This window comes from Tursiops truncatus, chromosome 13, assembly GCF_011762595.2.
Source record: "Tursiops truncatus isolate mTurTru1 chromosome 13, mTurTru1.mat.Y, whole genome shotgun sequence".
In the NCBI taxonomy this organism is placed as follows: Eukaryota; Metazoa; Chordata; class Mammalia; order Artiodactyla; family Delphinidae; genus Tursiops; species Tursiops truncatus.
The window spans coordinates 86,053,099-86,079,994 of NC_047046.1; the positions used below are offsets into that span (position 1 = coordinate 86,053,099).

General features: G+C 45.0%; 1 protein-coding gene across 12 annotated transcripts in view; it reads left to right on the forward strand.

Annotated features, from left to right (window-relative positions):
- Window positions 1-1,757: 1,757 nt before the first annotated feature.
- ZNF236 (zinc finger protein 236) overlaps window positions 1,758-26,896 on the forward strand; it is a 102,436-nt gene continuing 77,297 nt past the window's right edge. For 3 of the 12 annotated variants that reach the window (XM_073790830.1, XM_073790829.1, XM_073790831.1), the window contains exons 1-3: window positions 4,253-4,315; window positions 16,190-16,332; window positions 17,772-17,936. In XM_073790830.1, the coding sequence (XP_073646931.1) occupies window positions 16,306-16,332; window positions 17,772-17,936 (192 nt within the window). In that variant the 5' untranslated portion in view covers window positions 4,253-4,315; window positions 16,190-16,305. The other 9 variants (XM_073790828.1, XM_019937237.3, XM_033837849.2 and 6 more) reach the window with 9 other exon arrangements.

The following is a 26,896-nucleotide window of genomic DNA, read 5'->3' on the forward strand; positions in this document are numbered from 1 at the left end:
ATTCAGCATTGCACTGGAAAGTCCTCGCCAGAAAAAAAGAGAAAAAGAAATAAAAGTCATCCAAACCAGAAGGGAAGAAGTCAAAACGTCTCTGCAGATATGTGTAGGTATACATGTATGATGAAGAAAGAAGCCTACGGAACTACATAGCGGGTACAGTGATGGAGGTGCAGTTCTCTTTCATGGATTAAGTGAGGATCTTGTAACTAATCATGTCCACTTTTCTGCTTGGGCTAAGAAACCTGGAGTTTGATTTCCTATTTGCTTTTTATAAGCATTTCATTAGTTTGGGTGCTGACTCACTTTTTCTATTGTTTCCATTGTCCTGACTTCCTCATGTTTTTCCCCTGATATAAATTGCTTCAAATCTTTTTCAGAACAAAATAGGGTATACATTCACAAACACATCACCATCATCCAAACTGATTTATAAATGACCAAGGATTATTATCTGTCTCCATTTTCTCAGCCTTACAAGGTACTCCAGCCCTAACATGCATATGGTAGTACTGTCATATATATATATATATACATATATATATATATATTTTTTGCGTTACGCGGGCCTCTCACCTCTGTGGCCTCTGTGGCCTCTCCCGTTGCGGAGCACAGGCTCCGGACACGCAGGCTCAGCGGCCATGGCTCACGGGCCCAGCTGCTCCGCGGCATGTGGGATCTTCCCGGACCGGGGCACGAACCCGTGTCCCCTGCATCGGCAGGCGGACTCTCAATCACTGCGCCACCAGGGAAGCCCCTGTCATATTTTGTCTAAACTTAACGTAGACTTCTGCTGTGATGCAACTAGGAGCATGGGGTTAACAGGTAAGCAGATTTGGTTTGCGTCTTGGATTTGCTTACAGGCTATGTAGCCTTAAGCAAATTCCTTAACCTCTCTGAATCTCATTCCTAAAAGAGTACCTTGAAGGAATGTTGTACGGATTAGAAGTATTTTATGTAAGGCACTAAAACATGCTAAGAAGTTAAAGAACAGTAAATGTTCATTGCTAAATCCCATCTGCCATCCACTGGCTGCCTGATGTCGGGAGGTTGAATAACCTGAGCGTGTTTAGTTTTTTCAGGAATTGGATGTATATAAAACCCCTAACAGATAAGACTCATTTTAGTTTTTCCTACTTTACCTCCTTCTTCACCTGTTGCCTCCAGGTAGAAGACCCTTTACCATCTGTTAGCACCCAACCACTTACTAAGTTTCAGTTAAGAGAGGGGTCTTTTGTATTTACTTTTCTAACTATAATTAACCTTGTCCTTCTCAAAGTTCTCTGTGGATTTTTGACTAGTTTTGTGTTTCTTGCCCCATGGTTCCAAGTTTTTCGGGGGGACAGATTGTCTTGTTAACCTTTGTATTCCCTCATAATACCCTGCGTGCAGTTGGTGGTCATTATTTATGGCTTTGCATTAATTTTTCTGAGGATACTAAGACGATGTTAGACTACTTTCTTTTGGCTTTGTTTGACCTCACCTAACACTCTGCCGTCATGTTCCTGTTCGGGTTTTGGGTTAAGTCAGTATGGGCAACAACAACAAAAATAACAGATGGACACATTTGAAATTGTAAATTTTAATGCATTACATCAGAGGATAGGAACACAAGTGACTTCTGGGTGGGTCCTCCTCAGTCCAAGGTCGATGTTTTGGGTAAATTTAGGCTCCCAGCCTTTTTACCCCTGTGGTTTTCACAGGGATGCTCTCAAAGGCCTTCCGGAAGCAACCCGGGGAGATGGAGCGCCCAGTTTTCCTGGAATTACACGAGCATATACACACACAGGACGCAGACTACGCACGCGGCACAGGAAGGACCCGTGGCTGGGTTGTTTCTTTTACCTGACTCCACCTGGAAAGCTCCTTCTCACTACCTCGGCCCGTTACAAGGACACCTTTCCTACTTACTTTCCCGACGGCCTTACCGGCTGCGTTGACTTCGGCTGCCCAACACCTCGGGAGGCGCCGCCGCTAGGTGACCGCGGCCGCTCGCCCTCCGTCCGCCCAGGCCCGAACGGCCGACCGCGCATGCGCACGGCGCCGCTCCCAGCCCCCACCGCGCGCCCGCCCTCAACGCCCCGAACACGGCCCGCCGGGCCATGGAACCCGCCGAAGTTGGCGGGGTTCGAGCTCTCCCGTTCGCTCGCTTGGGCGCCTTCCCCCCGTGAGGCCCGCGGGCGCTCGGCCGGGACTCGGCGTCCGCTTGAGCCGCTCCGCCCGCCTCCGCCGCTCGGCCGGGTGCGCGCCGCGCCCCCGCGTCCGGTCCCCGCGCGTGCGCGCTCCGCCGAGTGTATGTGTGTGAGTGTGTGTGCGGCCGAGGGGTGGGCCGCCGCCGCCGACGATGCCGCGGGGCCGCCCCCCGAAGCCCAAGGAGAGCAAGGCGCGCGGCGACACCGGTAAGCGGCCCCGGCCCGGCCGCGCTGTGCCGCTCCGCGCGAATATAGTCCCCCGATGCGGTGCGGAGGGCGCCGGGAGCGGGCCGGGCCGGGGGCGGCGGAGCGGGCTGGGGTTGGAGACCGGGGGCCGGGTCCGGGCCGGGGTGGGTGCTCCGCCGCCGCCACCGTCACCGCCGCCGCCGCCGCCGCCGCCCGACTGCTGGGTCGCAGGGTGCGGGCGGAATGATACCGGCGCGGCGCGGCCGGCCCCTCCGCCGGGCTGGGCCTACTTTCCTGGGCCGCGCGGGCGGGCGGCGGGGCCGGGGGCGAGGCGCGCGCCGCCGCCCTCCTCCTCCTCTCTCTCCTCTACTCTCTCTTCTCCTCCCCCCCCGTTCCTCCTCCCCCCTCCACACCCCGTCCTCCTCCCCCGTCCTCGGCGTCTTCCTCCCGCTCCCCCGCCCGCCACCTTCCTCCCGCTCCCCCGCCCGCCACCTTCCTCCCGCTCCCCCGCCCGCCACCTTCCTCCCGCTCCCCCGCCCGCCACCTTCCTCCCGCTCCCCCGCCCGCCGCCCTCCCGGCCCGGCTGCCGCAGGCCGTGGGAGGCCTTTCTGACGAGAAGGCGCCGGCCCGGTGTGCATCCCCGGGGTGGCGGGCCCGGCCCGACCGCGAGCTGCCAGGGCCCCGGGGGGACGCCCGCGGGGGGCTCGGGAGCGGGTCCCCCCGCGGTGACACGGGGGCCGAGACCGTGCGGGGCTCGTGTCCAGGTGCACCGTCTTCCGGCCCCGGGCTCGGTGGCCCAGCGTCACCCTCCCCTGAGGCTCGGGACCCAGGCGGGCGGGCGCTCCGGATTTCGGAAGAGAAAGAGGTCGTGTCTGGAAAGGAAGGCCGTTGCGTCCGTTCCATTTTGCCGCTGCGGCGTTTGGGAAGAGAGGAGGAGAGGCTAGGTGTAAGCTTAGCGGCGTTGTCAGTGCTCTTACTGCAGTTGCTGAAGTTCACGGGCATGGGAACCGGGCTGCAGCGCCCGCGAGTTTCCGCTGGAGAGGTGTCGCTGGAGAACAGTCCAGGTGTGCACGTTTGTAGTTGCCTAGTGGCTGCTAGAGTTCTCGTTAGTGGCTGATGGTGTCTGGAAGGAGGTCTTAAAGGCCTCGCACCCTGATCGGGCCTTATTTTGGTCAGTGTTAATTTTTTTCTCGTTAATATGATTTATGCAAAAAAATAAAGTGCAGTGTCCCGCAGTTCTTAGTCACTTGCAAAAGGCTTAGGGTAGAGAAAGAATGTGAAGTTTACATTGCAATACGGCTGCGACCTCTTCTTCCCCCAGTCTTTCCCGTCTGACCAAATGGCATCACCGTTCACCTGCTTTTTCAGGCCCCAAACTGAAAAATAATTCTTTCCCTTCCTCCCCAAGGCGTTTCATAATTTTGTAGCTTCGCCCTCAGAGGCGTGTTTTCAGTCGGCCCTACTCCCTCCCTCTCCAGTGTGACTGCGAGGCGGGCCTCTGTGGGAGCCTTCTGACTGGTCTCTGCTGGTCTCCATCACCTGTCAGCCTGAGGCATCTCTTTCAAATGTAAATAAGGTGGCCACACCCTGATTAGAACTCTGCAGAGGATCCTTCATCCCTTTAACTTACAGTCCCACTCCTTGCAGGACCCTGCCTGATCTGGCCTGCGTCTGACTCTCCTTTCTCTTTCCTTGCCCTCAGTCCTTTGTTCCTGGACGAGGCCACGTTTGTTTCTGCCTCAGGGCCTTTGCTGCTCCCTATTCTGAGAAGCCACCCCTTGCTCATTCTGGGCTTCAGCTTCCCGAGAGAGGCCTCCTTCCTCAGACCCTTCTGAAAGTTGCTTTCCCTGCCTTAGACCAGTCATTCTCTACCACAGTGGTTCTCAGAGTTGGTTCATGGACCCCTGGGAGTTCTGGAGACAGTTTCAGGCATCTGCAAGGTAAATATTCTCGTAGTGATACTAAGTCCGTTGGGCTTTTTCACTTGGTTAACAATTGCACTAATCATACACAGGCCATTAAGGGTGAAACTGCTGACTCTTCAGCAGGAGCCCTGGTGGCAACACCCAACCCTGTGAGGCAGCGCTATATTCATGTATTTCACTCAAAACAACGTATTGCAACAGAGAGAAAGCAGAAGCAGATACGAGCATCCACCTGTCTTCTGTTAAAGGAGACCTTGAAAAGATGTACAAAAGTGAAAACTCCTCTTACTATGTTTTTGGAGAGTATGTTTTACACAAAAATGTGCATTTATGTTAACATGGACTAGATTTATTTTTCAGTGAATAAGCGTTTGGAAAGTTGCTCAGTTTTAATTTCTAGTAGGGCAGCTGTCAATAGGTATAACCTGTAGAAAGTTAAGGTCTTTGGGGTCCTCCGTGATGTTTAAGAATATCAAGGGGTTCTGAAACCAAAAGGTTTGGGGACTGTTGCTCTAACAGTTTACGATTTTAATTACGATTTTAATGTTTCTCATAATCTGAAATTATTTTGCTTGTTTTTCTGTGTCACTCATTATGAATTTTATTCTAAGAAAAACATGGAAGGTAGGAGGTGGGGATTTTTACACAACACCTATATTTCCCCTATATTTTTATAGGGGAAATGAGGCTCAGAGAGGTTAAGTGATATGGAAGGTCTACTCAGCTAGTAAGTGTCAGAGTTGGATTTGAATCTGCCTTTGAGTCCAAAAGGTCCATTGCATTGCTCTGCCCTCATAACTGTAAAGCCCTACATGTGGGTTAATTCATTTCTTCAGCAAGCATTTTGAAGCACTTCTTGTCGTAGGTGGGCACTGTGTTAGGGGCTGAGGGTGCAGAGTTTAAGAAGAGAGACGAGGTCTCTGCCTTGGGTCTCAGGACGGTGTGTGTCCTCTGACGGCAGGAACACTGTTTATGGCAGCAGGTAACAGTCACTGGTGGTCTAGGCTTCCCGAGGAAAATGATGTCAAAACTGAAACCTCCAGAAATGAGGAGGAGGAGGTCTGCTCAAAAACATTTCCTTTTTTTTTAAATGCAACTTAGCAAAGTGATCGTTATACATATGCATATATTGTTTTCCAGATTCTTTTCCATTATAGGTTATTATAAGGTATCCAGTGGAGTTCCCTATTCCCTATTGCTATACAGTAGGTCCTTGTTGTTTATCTGTTTTATATATAGTAGTGTGAATATGTTAATCTCAATTAATCTTAATTCTCCCTCCCCCTCACCCCCAATCCCCTTTGGTAACCATAAGTTTGTTTTCTAGGTATGTGAGTCTATTTCTCTTTTGTAAATGCGTTCATTTGTATCATTTTTTTTTTTTAGATTCTACATATAAATGATATCATGTGATATTTGTCTTTCTCTAACTTACTTCACTTAGTATGATAATCTCTTGGTCCATCCACGTTGCTGCAGATGGCATTCTTTCATTCTTTTTTTTGTGGCTGAGTAATATTCCGTTGTATATATGTGCCACATCTTTATCCATTCCTCTGTTGATGGACATTTAGGTTGCTTCCATGTCCTGGCTATTGTGACTAGAACTGCTCTGAACATTGGGGTGAATGTATCTTTTCGAATTAGAGTTTCCCCGGATACATGCCCGGAAGTGGGATTGCAGGATCATATAGCAACTCTGTTTTTAATTTTCTAGGGAACGTCCATACTGTTTCCCATAGTGGCTGTATCAATTTACATTCCCACCAACAGTGTAGGAGGGTTCCCTTTTCTCCACACCCTCTCCAGCATTTGTTATTTGTAGACTTTTTGATGATGGCCGTTCTGACTAGTGTGAGGTGATACCTCATTGTAGTTTCGATTTGCGTTTCTCTGATCATTAGCGATATTGAGCATCTTTTCACGTGCCTGTTGGCTATCTCTATGTCTTCTTTGGAGAAATGTCTATTTAGGTCTTCTGACCATTTTTTGATTGCGTTGTATGTTTTTTTGATATTAAGCTGTATGAGCTGTTTGTATATTTTGGAGATTAATCCCTTGTCAGTAGCATAAAAACGTGTCTTAAAGTAATAATTAGCTTTAGGACATAAGTAAAGAAGTCAGCCTCATCTGTTACATAAATTGATGGGGGAGTGTTTGTTGAGCACTCACCTTTGTGCCTGGCACTGTCCTGGGAATATAAAGATGAGTGAGATAGGGTTTTTTTTTATCATTGTTATTTTAGTTTACTCTTAATAAGCCGTAATGTGATCTGGATGGAAACTACATTTTGGGATCTTGTGTGGCTTCTGTTTTTCCAGTAGAATGGTGCAAACCTTTTCTGCCTAGCTTGAACCTTTAGTTGGTCTCCTGCTAAGTTTCTGTTTTCTGTTGAAGGGATATTTGTTAATACTTCATTTCCAGAGAGCTGAGGCAGGCAGACCTTGAGCCAAAGGAATAAACAATTCCGTTCTTGCTCAGATTACCAATTCAGGCCATTTTAGATTTTCTCCGATGAATTCAGTAACTCTGTACTCTTCCTTCAAGGGGCGGAGACTGCTAGCATAGCTAACGGAAGTAGAGCTTGAGCTTCTTACAGGGCAGTAGGGGAAGTGCTCTGAGGCTTTAAGGGGACTCTGCTTCCCTGGCAAAACTAGGTGTCATTGGTGGGTAACAGTTAAGGGGAGATAGATTCTGCTTAAAATAATTACTTTCTATCAATATCAGGTATTGAAGGATGAAAAGATTTCTTCAGAAAGGAGCAAGCTGTACTCTCCATAATCAAACTTTTCAGGTAGACAGAAACTCAGAGTGTTTAGTATTTTGAAGAAAGTGTGATTAGATAAGACACAAAATAAAGATTTTATGATCCTGGAATCAAGTAGTGAGTTAACATGGGTTCAAGATCTTGGTCTTTGACACAAACCTAGCCTGGGAAAACCATAGTAAACCTAATTCTTCATTAGATAGAGTCAATTCAGCAGTTCTAAAATGCTTAACGTATATCAGCGTTTTTACATTGTCTCCATACGCAAAGACAGTGCTCAAGGAATTAGCAATATTTTTCAAACTTCTTTTTTGTTTTAGAATTCTCTCACGTGAAATATCGCAGCAAGACCTCCGGTGGTGGTGTTCACCCTTGGAGCGCATTATGGAGTCATGTGGGGAGCTTTTAAAGCTCTCGATGACCGGGCCTCATCCGGTGACATCTGAGCCTATGGTGGGACCTGGGCATCACGGCTTTTAGAGCTCACAGGAGATTCCACTGTGTGGTCCAGGCTGAGGCCACTCTGCTGGGAAGGAGGGAGGGAGGGAGCTGGGGCTCCGAGGTGCCTTTCTCTAGCATTTCTCTCAGCAAACGTGAAACCTGTTGCTTTTCTGGGTTAAAATGAAAAATGTATGTAATCTAATAAACTGCAGGAACAGACTGTGCTCTCTTAATACCTCAATTCTTTAACTGAATTCAAAACCTCAGTTGTCTGTAGGTCAGACACTAATGCAAACTAGCGAGGCAGTTAAAGGTAGTAGGTGATAGCAGTTGATAGCTGGCTCTGGGGTTTCGGAGAATTGGAGTTCCTATTTTTTCCACAGGGGCCGGCTCCTACTTTGCTCCACTTAATTATTGCCACAGCTAATGATTTTTTTTCAGGAGAAGCCAGAAATGTGTTTTTTGAAACTCCTTTATTATTGTATTTAGGTGACTAATTTAATTGAATAGAACATCAATGTAGAAAAGTGCGTAGATTTTAAGTGAAAAGCTTCATGAATTTTCATATGTAACCAGAACATTAGCAGTACCTTAAAAGTTCCCCTTGTTCTCTCTATTACCTGCTGACCCCCACTGTCCTCTTTTGATACCGTAGATTAGGTTTAGCTGTTTTTGAACTAAATTGAGTTCATAGTATGTACCCATTTCTTTCTGGCTTCATTCATTCAATATTTGTTTTTATGAGGTTATCCTCCCTATTATATAGCAGAAATCTGTTCGTTTTTCATAGGTATATAGTATTCTGTTGTATGAACATACTATCATTTAATTTATCCTTTCTACTATAGATATTTGGGTTGTTTCCAGTTTGGGGTTATTACAAATAAGTGCTGCTGGGAACCTTTATGCATTTCTGGGTCATGGTGGGCAGTGGTGAGTGAGTGTACCAGTTTACTCTCCCACCAGTAGGGGATTAACCTTCCATTTGCTCTGTAGTCTTTGCCTTATCACTCTCTTTGCACTTGGCATTGTCCGTCCTTTTAATATTTTAGCCCTCCTGATATGTGTAGTGTTATCTCATTTTGATTTTTAATTTGCAGGTCTGTGCTAATAAGGGTTTTATGTTTATTAAGCATTTGTTCTCTTTCGTGAAGCTCTTAAGTCTTTTCCCATTTTTCTACTGAGTTGGATGTTTGTTTGTCTTTAGTTAGTAGACTTTTTAGAGCAGTTTTTAGGCTTGCTCAGAGTTCAGCCGATAGTTTGGAGTTCCTGTATACTGTACTCCTTATTTATCTCCTCACAGCCTCCCGTTATTAATGTCTTGTTTTAGCGAATGAACCTATTTTGATTCATTATTATAAACAAAGTCTATAGCTTATATTAGGATTCACTGTCTTCATAGCTTTGCCTGCTCCAGAACGGCATATAGTTGGAATCATATAGCATGTAGCCTTCTCAGACTGCGTTTTACTAAGCAGTGTGCATTTTACACGTCTCCATGTCTCTTGATGGCTTGATATAGCTCCTTTCTTTTTATTGCCGAATAATATTCATTATATGGATGTACCACAGTATATTTGCTTACATTTTGAAGGACATCTTGGTTGCTTCCAGTTTTTTTGGTAATTATGAATAAAATTGGTGTATACATTCATGTGCAGGTTTTTGTGAGGGCATGAGATTTCAGCTCATTTGAGTAAATGCCAAGGAGCATGATTGCTAGATCAGACGGTGAGACTATAAACAGCTTTGTGAGAGATTGCCAGACCTCTCCACAGTGGCTGCACCCTTTTGTGTTCTCACAAGCAATGAATGGGAGTTGCTGTTGTTCTGCATCCTTGTCAGCATTTGGTGTTATTGATTATTTTGGACTTGTAGCCCTTCTAATCGGTGTGTGTTATTGGGTATCTCATCGTTTTAGTTTGCATTTCCCTTATGACTTACGATCTTGAGCATCTTCTCATATGCTTGTCATCTGTATATTTTTGGTGAAGAGTTAACATGTATTTTCAGTATTGATCCGTAGGAGTTCTTTATGTATACTGCACTTGAGTTCTTTGTACTTTCATGTTCACTCTTTCAAGGATAATCTTTTCATGAAAGAAGTTTTTAACCTTAATGTTGTCCAATTTATCAGTCCTTTCCTTTATGCGTAGTACTTTTGGGACCTGTTTAAGTAATTTTTGACAATTATAATCATGAAGACATTTTCATCTAGAAGCTTTATTGTTTTACTTCTCACCTTTAGATTGATACACCAACCAAAATTGATTTTTGTTTCTGGTGGAAAGGTCAAGGCTTTTTACATGTGGATGTCTAATTAATCTGCACTATTTATTGGAAAGATCATCCTTTGTTGTACTGTAGTATCACCTTTGTTGTAAATCAGGTGACTGTGGAGGTGAAGAATTGTTTTTGCATTCAGTTCTCTTCCATTGTTTTTTGGTTTCTGCCTATTCAATTTCTTATTGTCTTAATTACTTTTAGTCCAAGTTTTGGTATCTAGTAGTGTAAATGTAAGTCCTCTACTTTGGTTTTCATTTTCATGGTTATCCTGATAATTTTTGGTACTTCTCAGTTTCATCTAGATTTTATTTAAAAAAAATTTTTTTAATATGATTTGAGAGGTTTTAAAAAATACTTATTTATTCATTTAGGCTGTGCCGGGTCTTAGCTGCAGCATGCAGGATCTTTTAATTGCAGCTTGTGGGCTTCTTAGTTGTGGCATGTGAACTCTTAGTTGCAGCATGCATGTAGGATCTAGTTCCCCGAGCAGCAATCGAACAAGGGCCCCCTGCGTTGGGAGCATGGAGTCTTATCCACTGGACCACCTGGGAAGTCCCTCATCTAGATTTTAGAATCAGCTTGTCAGTTCCGTAATGATTAATGACACTGAGCATCTTTTCATGTACTTGTTGGCCATTTGTATATCTTTGGAAAAATGTCTATTCAAATCCTTTGTTCATTTTTTTTTTTTTTTTTTTTTTTTGCGGTACGCGGGCCTCTCACTGTTGTGGCCTCTCCCGTTGCGGAGCACAGGCTCCTGACGCGCAGGCTCAGCGGCCATGGCTCACGGGCCCAGCCGCTCCGCGGCATGTGGGATCCTCCCGCACCGGGGCACAAACCCGCGTCCCCTGCATCGGCAGGCGGACTCTCAACCACTGCGCCACCAGGGAAGCCCCCTTTGTTCATTTTTTAATTGGGTTGTTTGTTTTTTGTGCCTTTTGTAAGAATTCTTTATATGTTCTGGTTACTAGGCCCTTATCAGATGTATGACTTACAAATATTTTATCCCATTCTGTAGCTTGGCTTTTTACTTTCTTGATAGCATCCTTTGATGCACAAAGGATTTAAATTTTGATGAAGTCCAATTTATCTACTTTGTCTTTGGTGTCATATTTAAGAAACCATCACGCCTCCACAGTCATTAAGCTTTTTCCTTTTGTCTTCTTCTGAGAGTTTAATAGCTTTAGTTCTTAAACTGATGTCTTTGATCCATTTTGAGCTATTTTTTGTGTGTGGTATGGAGTGAGGTGGATGTCTCTGATCCACCTTCCTTCTTTTGCATGTGGATATCCGTTTGTCCAAGAACCATTTGTTGAAGAGACTGTTCTTTCAGTGAGTGGTCTTGGCCCCCTTGTTGAAAAATCAGTTTGCGATGGAAGTATGGGTTTTGTTTCTGGACTCTCAGTTCTATTCCATTGGTCTGTATGTCTATCCATGTGCTAGTAGCTCATAGTAAATTTCAAGTATACTTTATACTAAGACATTTTAGAATAAATACATAGCCAGTAAAATTGTGAGTTCTTGTGCTGCCTAAAATCACCTCACAGACTGCTGGTGGTACGCTTGTCACACTTAGAAAACACTATCATTGCACATTTTTAGGAAATATGTAGTTGCTAATCATTGTGTAGCAAACCAAGGCCCTGATGCTCATTGTTGCATTTATTGAAAATGCTTGGCAGAAAGCCTTTAGCGGGTGGGGTAAGAAGACGTGGGGTGAGGTACATAGGTATCGGGCAGAATGGTGAAATACAGAGATAGCTGCCTTTATTGTATTAATTTTCTGAAAATTATTATTTAGGGGAATGTCCAGTCTTTCTATCTCATGACTAAGACAAAGGTCTTAGTTTTGAGGAGATTATGCCTAGGTAAGTGTTAAGCCTATTTACTGTAGAAGGTAAAGCGTGGTCTATGTCAGCCCTTTATGCCTTTGTCACTCTGGGACGTCCCTGGGGTGCACGGAGCTTGGAGGGTAACAGACATTGCAGGGATTGCAGTAATGCTGGCTGGCCGGTGTGGAACCCCGGTTTACCCTCTGGGGCAGGGGTAGCAGGCTTCTTCTGTAGCGCCAGATGGTAAATGTTTTAGACTTTGTGGGTGTTAAGGTCTCTGTTGTAACTTTGAATTGCTGTCGCAGCCCCAAAACTGCCACAGTAGTACGTAAACCAGTGAGCGTGGCTGAGTTCCATGAAACTCTGCTTACCAGAAAGGCTAGACCCTAGTTAGTTGGCCCCAATCTGGAAGAAAAAACAGGAATGAAAAGGAAAGTTGCATATTGTAGCACTTCACTTTGGGGTAAACCTTCTATTGATATATAACATACAGAGAAGAACAGAAATTATGTTCAGTTCAGTGAATTTTCAGAGCAAGAACTTTCTCATATAATCAGCACCCAGATTATATGGGTTGTATTAATAATTCATATAATTATTTATATAATTTCTTAGGTTAAGAAATGGGGCGTTGCCAGCACCCTAGAAACCCCCATGATGCTCCGTGTACTTACAATCAGTACCCTCGTGAGACTAACCCCTGTCCTGATATCTCACAGCCTAGATTTTAGTTTTGCCCATTTCCCTTCAGAGTTTTACCTAAAAAATCTCAGCTGTGCTAAAACCTGAATGCTGACAAATGTGGGAGGAGCAGTAGAAAATGGGAGAAAAGAAAGTAGAAAGGAATTTAAAAAAAAGTAGAAATGAGGGGAAAGAATGGTGGCGATTAGGCAAGGTGGTACCGATTTGAAGTAGGGGGGTGACTCTCAGACTTCCCAGACGCCTGCTTGGTGACTTCAGAGAGCACTGTGGTGTCAGAGGGTGACAGAGTGAGAGCAGGTGGTTGATGGTTAAAGAGCTGGGTTCTTGGAGGAATGTAGGGAATGATGGAAAGAGGGAAGTGAGGCTAGTGCCTGTTGAGGGCAGAGGATGGGGAGAGCAACTCTATTTTGGAAAGATTTTTATTCAAAACAAAATAGAAACAGGTTAAAAGTTTGGGGTTTAGTTACTTTAGAAATTGAAAATGCCTCATCAGGATTTATGGATAGCTGAGATCTTAAATGCACAGTGCTTGAGAGCTTCAGCCGGGAGATGCGAAGTGGAGTTAAATCCCTGAATGCTGTAAATGCAGTAGGTTTTGCTGGAACTTGGCGTCACATCGTAGGTATTTTGCGTGGAAGAGATCCACCTAGGTTCTTCCAGTTGGGGTTGTGGATGACCTTCGCCATGCAGATAAGCTGGCTGGTCTGATGTGCTGGGCCCGTTCTGGGAAGAGCAGTTTGAAAGGCAGCTCATCTTGTCCCCGCCGTTACATGCCAGGTCTGCCTGTGGATAGTTACCATGGGAGAGCGTGGTCTGGAGTGATGGGTAGGGTATTGAGTAGCAAGGACGAGCATTAAAGAGGTGGCCGTGCTCCGAGACGGTTGATGGGCTTTTGTCCCCATGGCACCAGGAAGCGTCGTCTTGTTTAATCTGCACAACTCCGTGATAGGCTGTATCATTTTGGGGTGGTAGAGACACAACTATTATTATATACTGTTTAGAATCTCTGTGTAAAGAGTTAAACTGATTTTGAAACTGTTCTTCAAGTTTTTCTCAGGGAAGCAAAGGTGCTCAATTTCTGATCTTCGTACACTGGTTTTTGTTTAATTTTGATAGTGAAGTGGAGTTCTTGGTGGTGGGAAGGTGAGCAGTTGAGGAGAGCGGTGGGCCTGTGTGTGAGGCGATGTGTGTGTGAGGGGACATGTGTATGGGGACAGTCTGGGTACTGCCTGGGGTCCTGCCTCCGGAGGCTTCCTTGCACCAGTGAGATCTCATGACGACTCCTCCCCGGTCCTCTCAGAGGGCAGAAGCACATAGGTGAGAAGTACTGTTCTGGATGAGCTCTTAGATTTGAGCACTGCCAAATGCAGGTGGCTCTGTGCTTATTCCCATTCTGTCTGGGGGAGCAGTAGGAATATGTGCGGCCCAACGTCAAATGTGAAGTTCTAGCTGCCTCTTAAAAATGCAGCCATACTCAGGAGGACTGATGTGAATTGATCACACCTTGACCGAGATCCCTAGCCCCTTAGAAATCCGGGGGCCCTGTGGCTGCAGAGACCGCTCACCCCCAACAGTGGACACATGCACACGCGTGTATGCTGGTGTGTAGTTTTCTTGGAGTTGGTGGATCTCCTGAAGCCCATCCTAAGGATACGTGAATTTCATAGACCTCTTTCTGAACAAGTACTCTGGGGACCAGACATGTGAATGAACTTGAAGAGCTGGTGCCTAATTGGGGTTGTTTTGAGGCCTAGGACTCTCCCAGAAAGGGCCAACCCTGAGCAGAAAGAAAGCCGAGTGTGGGGTTAGCACCCCCCAGCCCTGGAGAAAGGCTTTGCTCTCTCAGTGCCGAGAGAAACAGCCGCGAAGCAAAGTGAAAGTCTAGAGATGCTGTGGACTTTAAAATTAGACTCAACGTGGAAACTAAAACATGTTTTGTTTTTTTCCTTCCCAGTTACACTGTAATTTGAATTGTTTTAAGTTTGTCTTTGGACCAAATTAATATTATGTTATCAACAGCGGGAAGGGACCTACTGAAAAAGTCATTTTATTACATTTAGAGCTTTGTTAAAGAGCGAAGTCTTGCTGCTTAGGATAAAACTATTTTCTAGGAAAGTCTTAATTCATAAGCAAAATGACATCATTTTTCAGTTTTAAATGTACAGTTTTTTATCTCAGGGGTTTATCTATCAATTGCAGTTAATTAAATCAAATTAATTCTCATTTTTAGATAACATTAAGTAGTTTCAACATAGAGGCTATGAAAATTGTTTCATTCTCCATCCTGAAATAGCATTTTAATTTTGCGTTTTAGAAATTAAGTTGAGGGGCTCTTAGTGTATTCAGGCTTTAGGTTAAAGCACTACTGAGTTCTTAAAACACAGTTGTCAACAGATATCTTACTTGTGCCTTTAGTGTTTCTTCCCATACTACAGACTTTTCAAAAGGGAATAATGTATCAATTAATGTGGTCCCAGCAATCATTTTATTTGGGCCTGGGGAGTCATACAACATTTTGTTATTAGTTTGGTGTAGAGATTTTGAATGTATGGGCTTTGAATGTGGATAGAGTTAAGAATAAGTAGAATAAAAATTATGTGTATCTTTCCCTTAGTAGATCCACTTTGTTTCTGAATGAAGTTACAGTCATTTGAATTACATCAGTGTTTCTCAAAACTGGAATCGCTTTACTGGAGGATCTGCCAGGAGGATTTTTTGGAGTTCTTGTCGGCTTTCTGCATCCGCTTCTGCTCTGTCTCCAGCATGGTTTCACCCCACCTCCCATCGTTGGAATTTCACAGCTCTAGTTTTAAGCATATTCTGCTGTAGACCAGGAGGACTGTTGGCCAAACAGGGGACTGCAGGCCATTTGCTCAGAACAGGCATGTAAAGGTCTAGAGAAAATGCTGGAATGCTGTGTTCCCCACATGGACGTTTGAGAAATAGAAGACACTCCTGAGCTTTATTGAGTCTTAAAATTAGCCCCTCACCCTACTTCCAAATTTCTAATATTTTGGGGTTAAGTTGGATACAAAGAGTTGTACGTGACATATTTCTGTCTTTGTCTAGTTAATATGGATTGTATATTTGTGCCGAAATTATAAGACTTGGAGTATTATTTTCAAGAATTGAAGACATTTAGGAATCTTTATTTTATGAAGTTCTTGGTAAATTTTTGTGATTATTGCGTATTTGTTCTTGTTTGAAAATACTTTTAAGTTTATAGCCATTTACCTAAACGTAAGCACACTGTACACTAGGAAGCACACTGTAAAGCCTGAGGATGGTTCAAAGCACTGCAACTCTTTACCCTCCTAAAACCGTAACTATGTGAGAGAACAAAAGGGTTTGCTTTTTTGACTTTATCTTGCTTTGCAGCAGTTTTCAGAGGTAGATTGAATTAGTGCATCAGCTTTTATATTTCTACTCGAGTTTTGTTTACTGAGTGATTTAAGAAACTGCGTTACTGATGAATGCTCAAAGTGCCTTAGAGGAGAAGGCCTCTGTGACTTGTTGTGACTTAGAAATAGTGTTGAGCAGGCAGGCAAGGCTAAGAGACACGGTGGCTTTTGTGCGTCCTTGAGTGGGTATTAAGCCTCAGGAGTTTGGTTTCAGGTTTCTGACAATCCTGTTAACAGATGTTAGAATCCTGTAGTCCCATGTCTCAGTCATCTCAGCATTTCTCATTTCTAACTTAAAAACATGTCCATTAAAAAAATTTAAGGTACCATTCATTTCATCTGAAATCGCTCATAAATCTGATATAATGTGGTTTCGAAACAATAACCAAATAATTTAGTTTCATTTATATGCTGAGAATAACAACTGGTATTTATTGTTTATACTTATGCAATTTTATAGATGGAGTTTTAACATTGAATGCGGAGAACACTAATTATGCCTGTCAAGTTCCGAGCTTCCATAAATGTGAAATCTGTCTGCTATCTTTTCCAAAAGAGTCCCAGTTTCAACGCCACATGAGGGATCACGAGCGAAATGACAAGGTATGTATTTTAAAAAGGGATGTCAGAAATGTGAGCGTTGAAACTGGAGGAATTGTGAAAATCAACATGTAAACATTTTTCTTATTCCTAAATTATGGAACATTCCATATTATGTAAATAAATATTTTGATGTTTTGTTTTTAGTTGTAGTTGTATTTCTACCCATCATTAGGTAATGAAAGAAAGTGAGAGCTAGTCTGGTGAATCTAATGAAGTTATTTATGAGTGGACAAAGAAATAATCTTAAAATATGACTTTCTTCAGTAGTTTCAATTTCCCTTATCTTTTTTCTCACTGCTGTGGCCTCTCCCGTTGCGGAGCACAGGCTCCGGACGCGCAGGCTCAGCGGCCACGGCTCACGGGCCCAGCCGCTCCGCGGCATGTGGGATCTTCCCGGACCGGGGCACGAACCCGTGTCCCCTGCATCAGCAGGCGGACTCTCAACCACTGCGCCACCAGGGAAGCCCCAATTTCCCTTATCTTGGTGTGTTTTTCTCCAGCAGGCAGTGTTACCTTTAAGTGGTCTTGCATTTTAAGAAGGTACTTGAGATGTTTTAGATCTTATTTCCGCAGGGAGCAGTGCTCTCTTGAATAGGGATTTGAACTCTCTTGCAAGTGTGCCCCTTGTGGGGTATGTCAGGTGTGTTAGTGTGCTAATGGAACGAGCTGCCTGAGAGTTGGAAAGTGGCAGTTAAAACTACAGTGAAAAGAGTGATTGCCGGCTTTTCTCTAGGTTAGGAGGATGTAAGCTAGTGAGCCATCTGAGACCAGAAAAACACCAGGGACCTCTTTTCTGGAGGATGGGATCTGACCAACTCCAGCCCTACTTTCGGCATGAATGATGCTGCTGTAACTATGATAATGTGGTACTGACACCAGTACCAGCTGGCGTTACTCTCCCAAGCTGAAAAATCTAAAGATACTGACCCATTAGGGTCTTGATGTTTACAGGAGAAATACCAGTGATTACTTTATCTTTCTACTAGTAAGTGGCAGAATACCTTCCATTTAGGGGATATTTTAGATGAGGATAAGCAACTCTGTTAAAATCTAGTGAAAGTTTTCACAATTACTTAGTTTACTTGAAGTGATTTTGTTTACAGCAGTGGAGTTGTCATAAAAGAAGGGAAAAAATCCCACCCAGTGAGTTGAAGTGTCTCACTTTTATTTTCGTAGTGGCTACATTCTGATACGTTTATATGCAGCATTTCTTATTAGAAATATTTTCTACATAGATGTGGTGTCTCCTTACACTCCTTTGAGAAATACTGTAAGGAGCTTTACTGTGTCCGTTTTGGATTTATTGACTTCAGGTCCAGAAGGACTTCAGAAGTTCCTTAGAAAACTTATCTGTGGATTATGGTGCTTGTTAATATTTGAATGACATTCATTGTGGAAAGATTGTGTTTCAGTGCTTCTCGACTTTTTTCTCCACCTAGCCACATCGATGTGACCAGTGCCCCCAAACCTTTAATGTTGAGTTCAACTTGACACTTCACAAATGTACCCACAATGGGGAGGATCCTACCTGTCCCGTGTGTAACAAGAAATTCTCCAGAGTGGCTAGTCTCAAAGCACATGTTATGCTGCATGAAAAGGAAGAGGTAATTATTTCAGCCTATACTTCGTTCACGGATTTTTAAAATGCATCTGATCCTTAGTCAGGAGGATGTTAGGGTTAAACTAGTTTTAAAAAGCCTTTGGTATAGGTTTCAAGGAGTCAGTTATCATTAAATTTGCCTTGGCTAGTCTCCAGGTCACTGGTAAAGTGTTTTTTTCGGGGTCATGTCAGCACCTTGGGGTAGAGACATTTTAGTGTGTAGTATATTGGGGGGATCAAAGTATGTCCACAGTGGCTGGCAGAGGTGCCCCCCACTCTTTTTTTCTTAATAAAAATTAACTTTTTTAGGATTCTGAGTGGCCAAAAGTAAAGTTTCTGCCTCTGAAGATGGTAGAATCTCCTTGCTTGGCTCCTGGATCCCCTGACACGTGGGAATTTGGGAGAAGAGAGGAAATTCATGATGACCCAAAGCAGTTTATGCACCACAGTGAATAGTCCTGAAAGGTCCACAGGCCTAGTCTTGGGACAGAGTGAAGGATGACAGGGACGTGCCGCTGGTGTGCACCAGAGAGGCCTGCCTGCTTTTGGGACGGGTGGGCTCACTGTGACGTATACACGGCTGTTGCTTAAAGTATTACCCCCCATTGTTACCATAGAAAACTAGGGAAATGCAAATGTAAAAAGCAGTCACCCAGGGATAATTACAGATAACTATTTGGTATAGTTTCCTCCAGAGACAGAAAAACATACAGCGTTTAAATTGCATATATAAAATTTGCATCCTGAAAATTGAGTTTATTATACTTTGTATATCGGTTTGTGCCCTCTTTTTATGTCTTTAATTTTTTATATAATATAATTTATTTTTATCTTTTAAAATCTTATTGTATAAGTAATACATGTTTATTTTGGAAAAAGTTAGAAACTAAAGATTAACAAAAGTAACGTAAAAGAACCAATAATCACACCAGTGGGAGAGAACGCATATGCAGCTGACCTTTGAACAACGCAGGTCTGAACTGTGCGGGTCCACTTAAACGTGGAGTTTTTCAGTCAGTATGTATGACAGTACTACGTGGTGCGGAGTTGGCTGACTCCAAGGGTGGGGAGCCGTGGCCGTGGAGGGCCGCCCTGAGGTTATGCTCGGATTTTCAACCGCGGGGTCGGCGCTCCAGACCCTGGTGGTGTTCAAGGGTCAGCTGTGTAGTCTTTCAGGCTTTTTTTTTTTTTTAGCTAGACATATACTTCCCATAATAGTTTATATACTTAAGGATAGTTTTTTTAGTGCAAATACATACTGTTTTGTAACCCACTCTTTTCCTTTAATACATTGTGAATACATCTTTTCCTCTTTCACTTACTGAATCATGAGTGTTTTCCCCATGTCACTATTTTAAATTGCTTTGTTAAAGTCTTCAGCATCTGGATATAGCATCATGATATTTTTACCATTTCCTTTATTATTTAACCTTTAAGTTGTTTATACTTTTTCAGTATTATAAACAGTACATCTTTGCATGTATCTTTAATCGTTTCATTAGGATAGATTCCTAGAGTTGGATTTACTGAATTAACAAGGCTTTTACAAGTTCTTTATAGAATGCCACGTTATGTTTTCGAGAGCGCATGCTGCTTTATACCTTCTCCTGCAGACTGCAGGCCTGCCTGTCTCACTCAGCTGTAGCGCTGTCCAGAAATGGCCATTGTTTTCGTTTTAAAAGGCAGAACGTGTTTAATTTTGGAATACGTTCACACAGTGAGACTCAGACAGCAGAGAAAGGGTTAGAGAGTGAGACTTAAGTCTCCATCAGGCCCGACTTTCAGTCCTCCTCCCAGAAGCTGCCTGCACAGCGGTCTCTTCTGCATCCTCCCAGGGGCTTTCAGTGCGCGTACATATCTCTGCATCCCCGGTAATATCACGCAGTAGCAGTATTCTGTGCTGTTTCTTCAGTTGGCTCTGTCTTAGGTATTGTTGCAGCCGCCGCATGGTGTTACACTGTATGCGTTGTGTACACCCGTGTCATACTCAGCAGGTCTCTGCGCAGGTTGTTTCTGCCCTTTGTGTGTAGCTGCAGTGAGCAGTCTATTCATTGACAGGTTCTGGCTCTTACGATTTGCTTAGAAATGCTTCCCAAGTGTACAATCACCATTTTTTAAAATCCCCCCGTGTCTTCTAATGCAGGTCCACAAGATGTAGGGCGCACCTGTATTTCAGAAATCCTGAGTTCACACTCATTCCTCCAACCCCAGCCCCTCTGTACAGGGCGCCCACCTTCCCCCCAGTTCCTGGTTGTGTGTCCCTTCCTCCACGGCGGGGCGGGGCTCCCAGCAGTGCGCACGCCGCTCCCCTCGTGTGCTCGGTGGTCCTGTGTTAACACTGGAAGTCGTTTCACAGTTGCTTGGCCCAAACCACTGTACATGAAGCGCGTTTCGGATCTGGGGTCAGTACAGGGTTGTTGCATTCGTTCGCTTTCTCTTTTAGGCCCCCTTCCCATTCTTACGATCTGCGGCCCTCAGTTTACTGCCCTCAATTAGGGTCGGGCTTGTAAGACCAGAGACAGCCCCATGCAGGCAGAGTAGGGATTGAGGGCCGGGGAGGTAGTCTTTGAACATTAGGGTAGTAAGTAGTAGCCGTCAAAAAGAAACAAACAAGGGGCACTCAGGAGACTGGCTCCTTTCTGTAACCCTGCCCCATTCCTGGGACCACGTTCTTGGTTTTCAGTGTGACTTTGCTGTATTTCTCTTTGTAATGATAAACAAATGTTTGTATGTTTCTTATTTTACTTTTCTGGTTTATTATTAATGTGGACTTTAGAATTTTGCCTAATTAAAAATTAATTGGTATTTTAATTTTGATTGCATTAAATTTTTAGATTGTTAAAGGGGAGAATTGAGCATGTTTAAAATATTGCATCTTTATTGTCAAAATATTCAGTAATGTTTTGTTCAGATGGGTTCAGCACATTATTTAAATTTGTTCTTTTTTTTTAAAAAATATCATGTAACGGCTCTTTCAAACATGTATTATTTGTTATCTGTCTATAGGAAAGCAGTGCATTTTTGTATATTGGTTTTGTAGCCTGCTGTTCTACCAGATTCTCTGAGTTTTCAGGTGTACAACCTCATCTACAAGTAATAATTAGGTGATGAGATTTTTGGTTTGGTTTTGTTTTCACCTAGTACATGGGGGGTTTTAAAGTAAACCAGATCTCACCCCTCGAATTTTCGAACAATTTTGAAATAGTTGCAGGCATCATGTTACTACTGCACCTCTAAATACTTCAGTTGTATCCCCTAAAAACAAAGACACTTTTCCTCATTATCACAGAACAGTTACCACACTCAAGAATTTAACGTTGCTCTAATAATCCACCTTCAGACGTCTCCATGGGGAGGGGCAGGGCCTGACTTCCTATGAGAGTGGGTGGAGAAGGGAGTTGTGAGCAGAAGAGATACCTCTGCCTTTGACCCTAGAAGCAAAGCGTGAGGACAGGTTCGGGTGGACAGGGGATGCGGGTGTGGCAGCGGGAGTCCAGGCCCTTCCTGCTGGCGTAGGGCAGCTTTCCCTTTCTCGGTTTGCAGCTTCCGTAGTCTCTGTGTCTCAGCAAGTTTTCCACTGAGCCAAACGCTAAGAGTTCTTTTTCTGAAGCAGTTAAATCTAAGAGGTCCAATAAGTATTTATGTCTTAAGTAACTTAGTAGCCATTTGAAAAACTACCGTATGTAAATTAGGTACTTCGTAGCTTTTTAAACCCTGCAATTTCCTGTTTCACATTGATTTTCACTCATTCCCTGCTTTTTAACCACAGCGACTACTGAAAGCCAGCTTCACAACGTTACGATGTCATTGAAACTGAACGGTATTGAGCCAGTCGTCCGTGTGACGTGGGACGGTTGTCGAGGGTCGTGTGTCTTCCCTTGAGGGCGTCTGCTGTCCCTTGGCCCCTGCGAGTCTGTTATGGTCACTGCCACCTCCCTCTCGGGCTGGATTGGGGCTGCAGAACCTCATTTTTCTCTGTGAAATGGAGACGTTGCCTTGTCTTCACAGAAGAATGAGGTGGTGGAGGGAGGCATGGGTGTGGGAAGCCTGCTTTTGGGAAGTGGGAGCAGAGCCTGACCAGGGACAGATACGTGGGTTGTGTTCCACGTAATACAGGGGTCGTGGCTGCGAACGGATCTGTGTGTGTTGGGTGGGAGGGGAGCATGTGGCTTCTTCACAGCGCCCTTCAGCCCAGTAGGAGGTCAGATGGTTGTTTGCATCAAGGTTCTGTGACGGGATAGCGAATGAGTCAGTTGTTGGCAGAGGGTTGAAACGATGTAACATGCGGTCTAGGCCGCATCAGCAAGGGGGTGAAGCCTGGTGTGTGTGTGCGCGCGTGTGTCAATCCTCAAGGGGGCTCACTGCGGCGGGTGGGGTGGGGGCAGATGATTGAAGCCGTTCCGACTGTCCTGGCGCCCCGGGTGGACCCAGCCCTGGGGGTGATGGCATAGGGCGGGTGTGCCCCTGAGCTGGGGCCCCGCACCTCTGCCAGCCGCACACCACCGATGCAGGTCAGAGAAACTGCTGTGCTCCATCCTAATGCTTCTTCAGATACACCTTTAAAAATTTTCTCTACCTCCTCCACGACTGGAAAGAGAAATAACAGTAATTCATCATTTCCAGACACTCTTAGGTTTTTATACATTATTTTCAAAACCTTCCCTTCATTCTGTTTTCTCTTCCACACCCTTTGTCCAGATTCTTTTCCACACTGTCCCCCAAGTGGAGCTCACAGTCTCTGATGTCTGCCTTTATCCCGTTTCCTTGTGTTTCTCGTTGCTGTGACGTCGTCTCCTGAGGTGGCAGCCCCGTCATGCGCAGCAGCTGTGACGGCAGCTTGGGCAGCCTGGTCTCATCTGCATCCTTGCTGCAGTGGTGAAGCTCCAGCTGTCTTTGTCTTTCACTGTTGTAGGAGCGTAAACAGTTCATAGTTTCTGGCTCCAGTTTTTTTTTTTCCCAAAAGGCCTTTGAGGAACATAAACAGTTCATAGTTTCTGACGCCCAGTTTTTTTTTCCCCCAAAAGGCCTTTGAGAAGCGTGTATTTTCTGAAACCAGTTGACTTTCATTTCTATTACTACTAACCTGTCTTCTATTTTCTCTCTTGGAAAATAACAGATTCTCTCTTAGATCAGTAAATAATCACAGGAGAGGAACAGGGCTGGAATAGTCAGAAGGGAGGCTTTTGTGTAACTGGGTTGAAGCTGGGGATGGAAACCGTGAAAATGCTTTATCTTCTTGCCCTTGCGCCACTGTGCTGCCGGGGACAAGGCTCTGGAAGTTGAGAAGTGATGTTCAGTAACGTGACCTTAGTAACCCCGTGCTGAACAGGAATTCAGGACTAGTGGTTTCACAGGAGCAGAACAACGACAACAAAAAAGGTTTGCAGTGCTTATTTCTGATGGGAAAATGTGTTGGCAATATGTAAAAAATCGGGTGCTCTTTTTAAAAAAAAGGGTTGTGTTCGGGTGCAGGTTGGGAGTTTTCCTCTCTCACCTAACAGTCTGGTGTCGTACAGTACAGAGCTGGTGGGGTGGCCGAGGTAGTCCGGGACCCCATGTGCTCTGCTCTCTGTGTTTCTTGTACCACGTGGCTTACAGCGGAGGGAGGGAGGGAGGGAGGGAGGTGGCGCGTCTGCTGTGGGAAGGCCAGATCCAGAGGTGGGCGGAGCATCAGCCTGCTGCCATCCTGTCGAGCGGAAGGGGCACGGTCGCCACACAGGGTGGTTAGTGTTAGGAAGGTCGGCACACAGCCGTGTGCTCAGCTAAGAAACCCATCGTTGTATAGAAGAAGAATAGATACTGGAACACAATTATCAGTCTTGTCCATGTATGTTAAATAATGCATTTTAGCTACCTTTGCCTATTTTGTATGTTTTCATTTCTTAGTTAATTGATTTGAATGTGGTATATTAGTATCGACTACAGGAACAATTCCTTACCTTTAGTTGCACTTAAAATTAACCGATAAGAATCCAGCTAAGATGACGTAGACCCTTTGTGCCCCTCTTACAACTGAAAATACATAGAAATCACACAGCCGAGAGATCTAGAGGCTCCTGAGGGCGGGAAGAAGGAGGCGGGCAGCTGAGGGCTTTCAGGACTTGAGGAACGTGTGGCAGCGAGTCCCCTGAGCTACTTTTTTGCCTGCTGTACACCTGGACAGGGTGCTGGAAGAGCCTGCAGCCTTCTGCCAGCAGGCGTAGATGAAAACACGCCAGAAGATTGGTTGCCAACAGCCCAAACTGGGAAGAGGATGGTCTCACAAGAGAAAATCTTGTTGACGCTGCCAACCCTATTCCAGCCAAATACCCACTGAAGAGCTCGGCGGGGCTGGGAGGAGAGCGATGGTCTACGCCAGCCTGCTCTCCTGCAGTCCCCTGCAAGCAGATGGCCCGCTGCTGCCCTGACCCCCGGGATCCAGTAGGGAGCTAATCTTGCATCCGTCTCCTGGCGGATGGAGGTGGCACCCAGATCGCCCCCCCCCACCCCCCCGATGGTGTTAGAGAGCCCAGCTAGAAGCCGGCCTTCCATCCTCTGCCGGGCAGAAGCAGGGCGTATTCTGACTCCCCGCCTGTGTAGTCTCTCCACCGGCAGCACCAAGACTCAGCCAGGTGATGTGGGATGGACCGGTCTGCACGGGGCAGAGGGGCCCTGTGAGGTGGCCCTCCACTCCCCAGCTGGTCCTGCCTCTGAACAGGGTGACACCGGCCAAGAGATGAGCCCAGTGGACGGTGATGGAAACCAGTGCTGCTGGGGCTCAGAGGAGGGCGGTGCCCTGTGGGGTGGGCTAAGGTTTCTCTCCTGCGCTGAGCGCCATTTTGAGGCAGACTCCTGTAGGAAAGGAAGAACGGCTGCTGAGAAAGCGCGGGCAGGGGCAAGGACAGCGCTTGGGCATTGGAGCCTGGGGGCTCTGGGAGAGGGAACGGGGTACAGAGAAAGGTCGTGGGTGGCCCCGGGGGAGGGGCGGCGGGAAGGGCAAGCGTTACGGGGCGAGTAGCCTAAAGGCGGTTAGTATTTAGCGTATTTTATACTGTTTTACTTTTAAAAAGTTATTATATCTTCAGCCAGGTGGGGGCTGATAAGAATGCCATGTTTCCCTGGATGATCTGCTGGCCACTTAGCGGTCACTGGAGTTCCCCCAGGACCGCCTGCTTCTGGGGCAGGCACTAGCCACCGCCTCTGCCTAGAGGGCCTGCCGGGAGCTCCGACTGCGGGGAACGCGGTACAGTGGGCGTCCGCCAGCCGCGCACAGGCCTCGCACTCCCCACTGAGACTTGCTCGAGGTGCCAGGTCCTGGGCAGGGAGGGAGGCCCGTCCCGGCTCCTGGATCTGGCTGGGTGAAACACAGCGGCAGCACGAAACCTTCCACCACGAGGCCTGTTCGGTTGTGGCCCAGCATGTGCTTGATCCTGCTTTCGCAGTATGAGCAAATTGTACATAAACCAGAGTTTCCACTCGGAAAATTCTGGTCAGTTTCTGAGTAGTATCCATGTAGATGTCCCCTGAAATATACGAACCTGTCATTTGGTGAAGAAGTACTTGAAAAGAGGATGGGTCTGAGCCAAAGCAATGAGAGTCAGGGTGCGGGTGGGAGGGTAACAAGTCAGGGTTTATCCGTGATTGTAAGTCATTAGTGAAAGGAGAATCCCTTGCTGTACAGATTCAGGGTGTGGATGCCCCCAGTGCTACACTCAAGATAGGCAGCAAATTTTGTTAGGTGGTTTTTAAATTTTTGACAGTTCCCAAGAAAGAAATTTCTTTATTATCAGCAAGATACTAACAAGATAGTTCATTATTTCCTTAAATTATTATATAGTAACACTAATTTAAAGTTACTTAAGTTGGCGTCATTCTTGGATTGCTCAAAGTATCCCATTCATCCTGTCTTTTCTGCAGAGGATGCGCTGAGTAGTGCCAGTGAGCAGCCTCATGTTAACGCTGTTCCTGTGCATGTACGAGACTGTCAGGTGGGGTAATTAGGAGAAAGTCTGATGGGAAGAAATAGCTATATATTTCGTTGTTTGGAAGTAATAGTTTATTCTCATTGACAGGTTACACTCATTCTTTTCCATGTTTGGATCATTTAAATAAATAATTGTATTATAGAAGGTCACATGAGTAAACTCATTGAACTTTGTACTGAGTCAACAGTTCATTACTGAGTACTTCCTCTGTGCCAGGCACCGTTCAGCATCTTACATGCACCGTTGTACTTAACTTTATAACAACCCTGTGAGGGCAGGCATTGCTGTCACCACTGTTTCACAGACTTTGAGCGGTCAACACCCCCAGATACACACCGCTGGTGACCGGCAGCCTTCACGTGAACCAAGGCCCAACTCCAGAACATCTGGACCAGCGCTATCCTAATTGAAATTTTGAGTAATTTAAAATTTATAGTGGCTATATTTCCAAAAGTTAAAAAGAAAACAGATGAAATATATTTTATTTTAATATATTTATGAAAATATATCCAAAATATTCTAATTCAAATGTTAAAAGTTGAGCTATTTTACATTCTTCCTTTTTTTTTTTTTTCAGTAAGTCTTTGAAATCCTGTGTGTATTTTATACTTATTCCGTAGCTCTGTTCAGGTGCTCAGCCAGGCATTTCTGGACAGAGTCGCGGACCTCTCGTAATCGACTACCCGTAAACCAGATTGAAAGAATGATAGGTGTTTCCGTTTAAAAATTTACCAGCTGTCATTTTGTTTTAAGGTAGTCTATTAAACTGTCACCTTAATTTAAATTCTTTCCTGACGCTTTTGTGGTCATTCTGCTTCTCTTTAAAGTTTTCACAGCAAAGATGGACAAAATGCCATTTACCCAGCAGCCAGTTTGAAACAATTCGCTTTGCTCAGAAATTGTATTGTTCTCTCATCCTTTTCCCTATGTTTCTATCAGGAAAGAAATCATTTTTATATGTTCATATTTGGACATGATGATATTATTTGTTGAGAGGTGA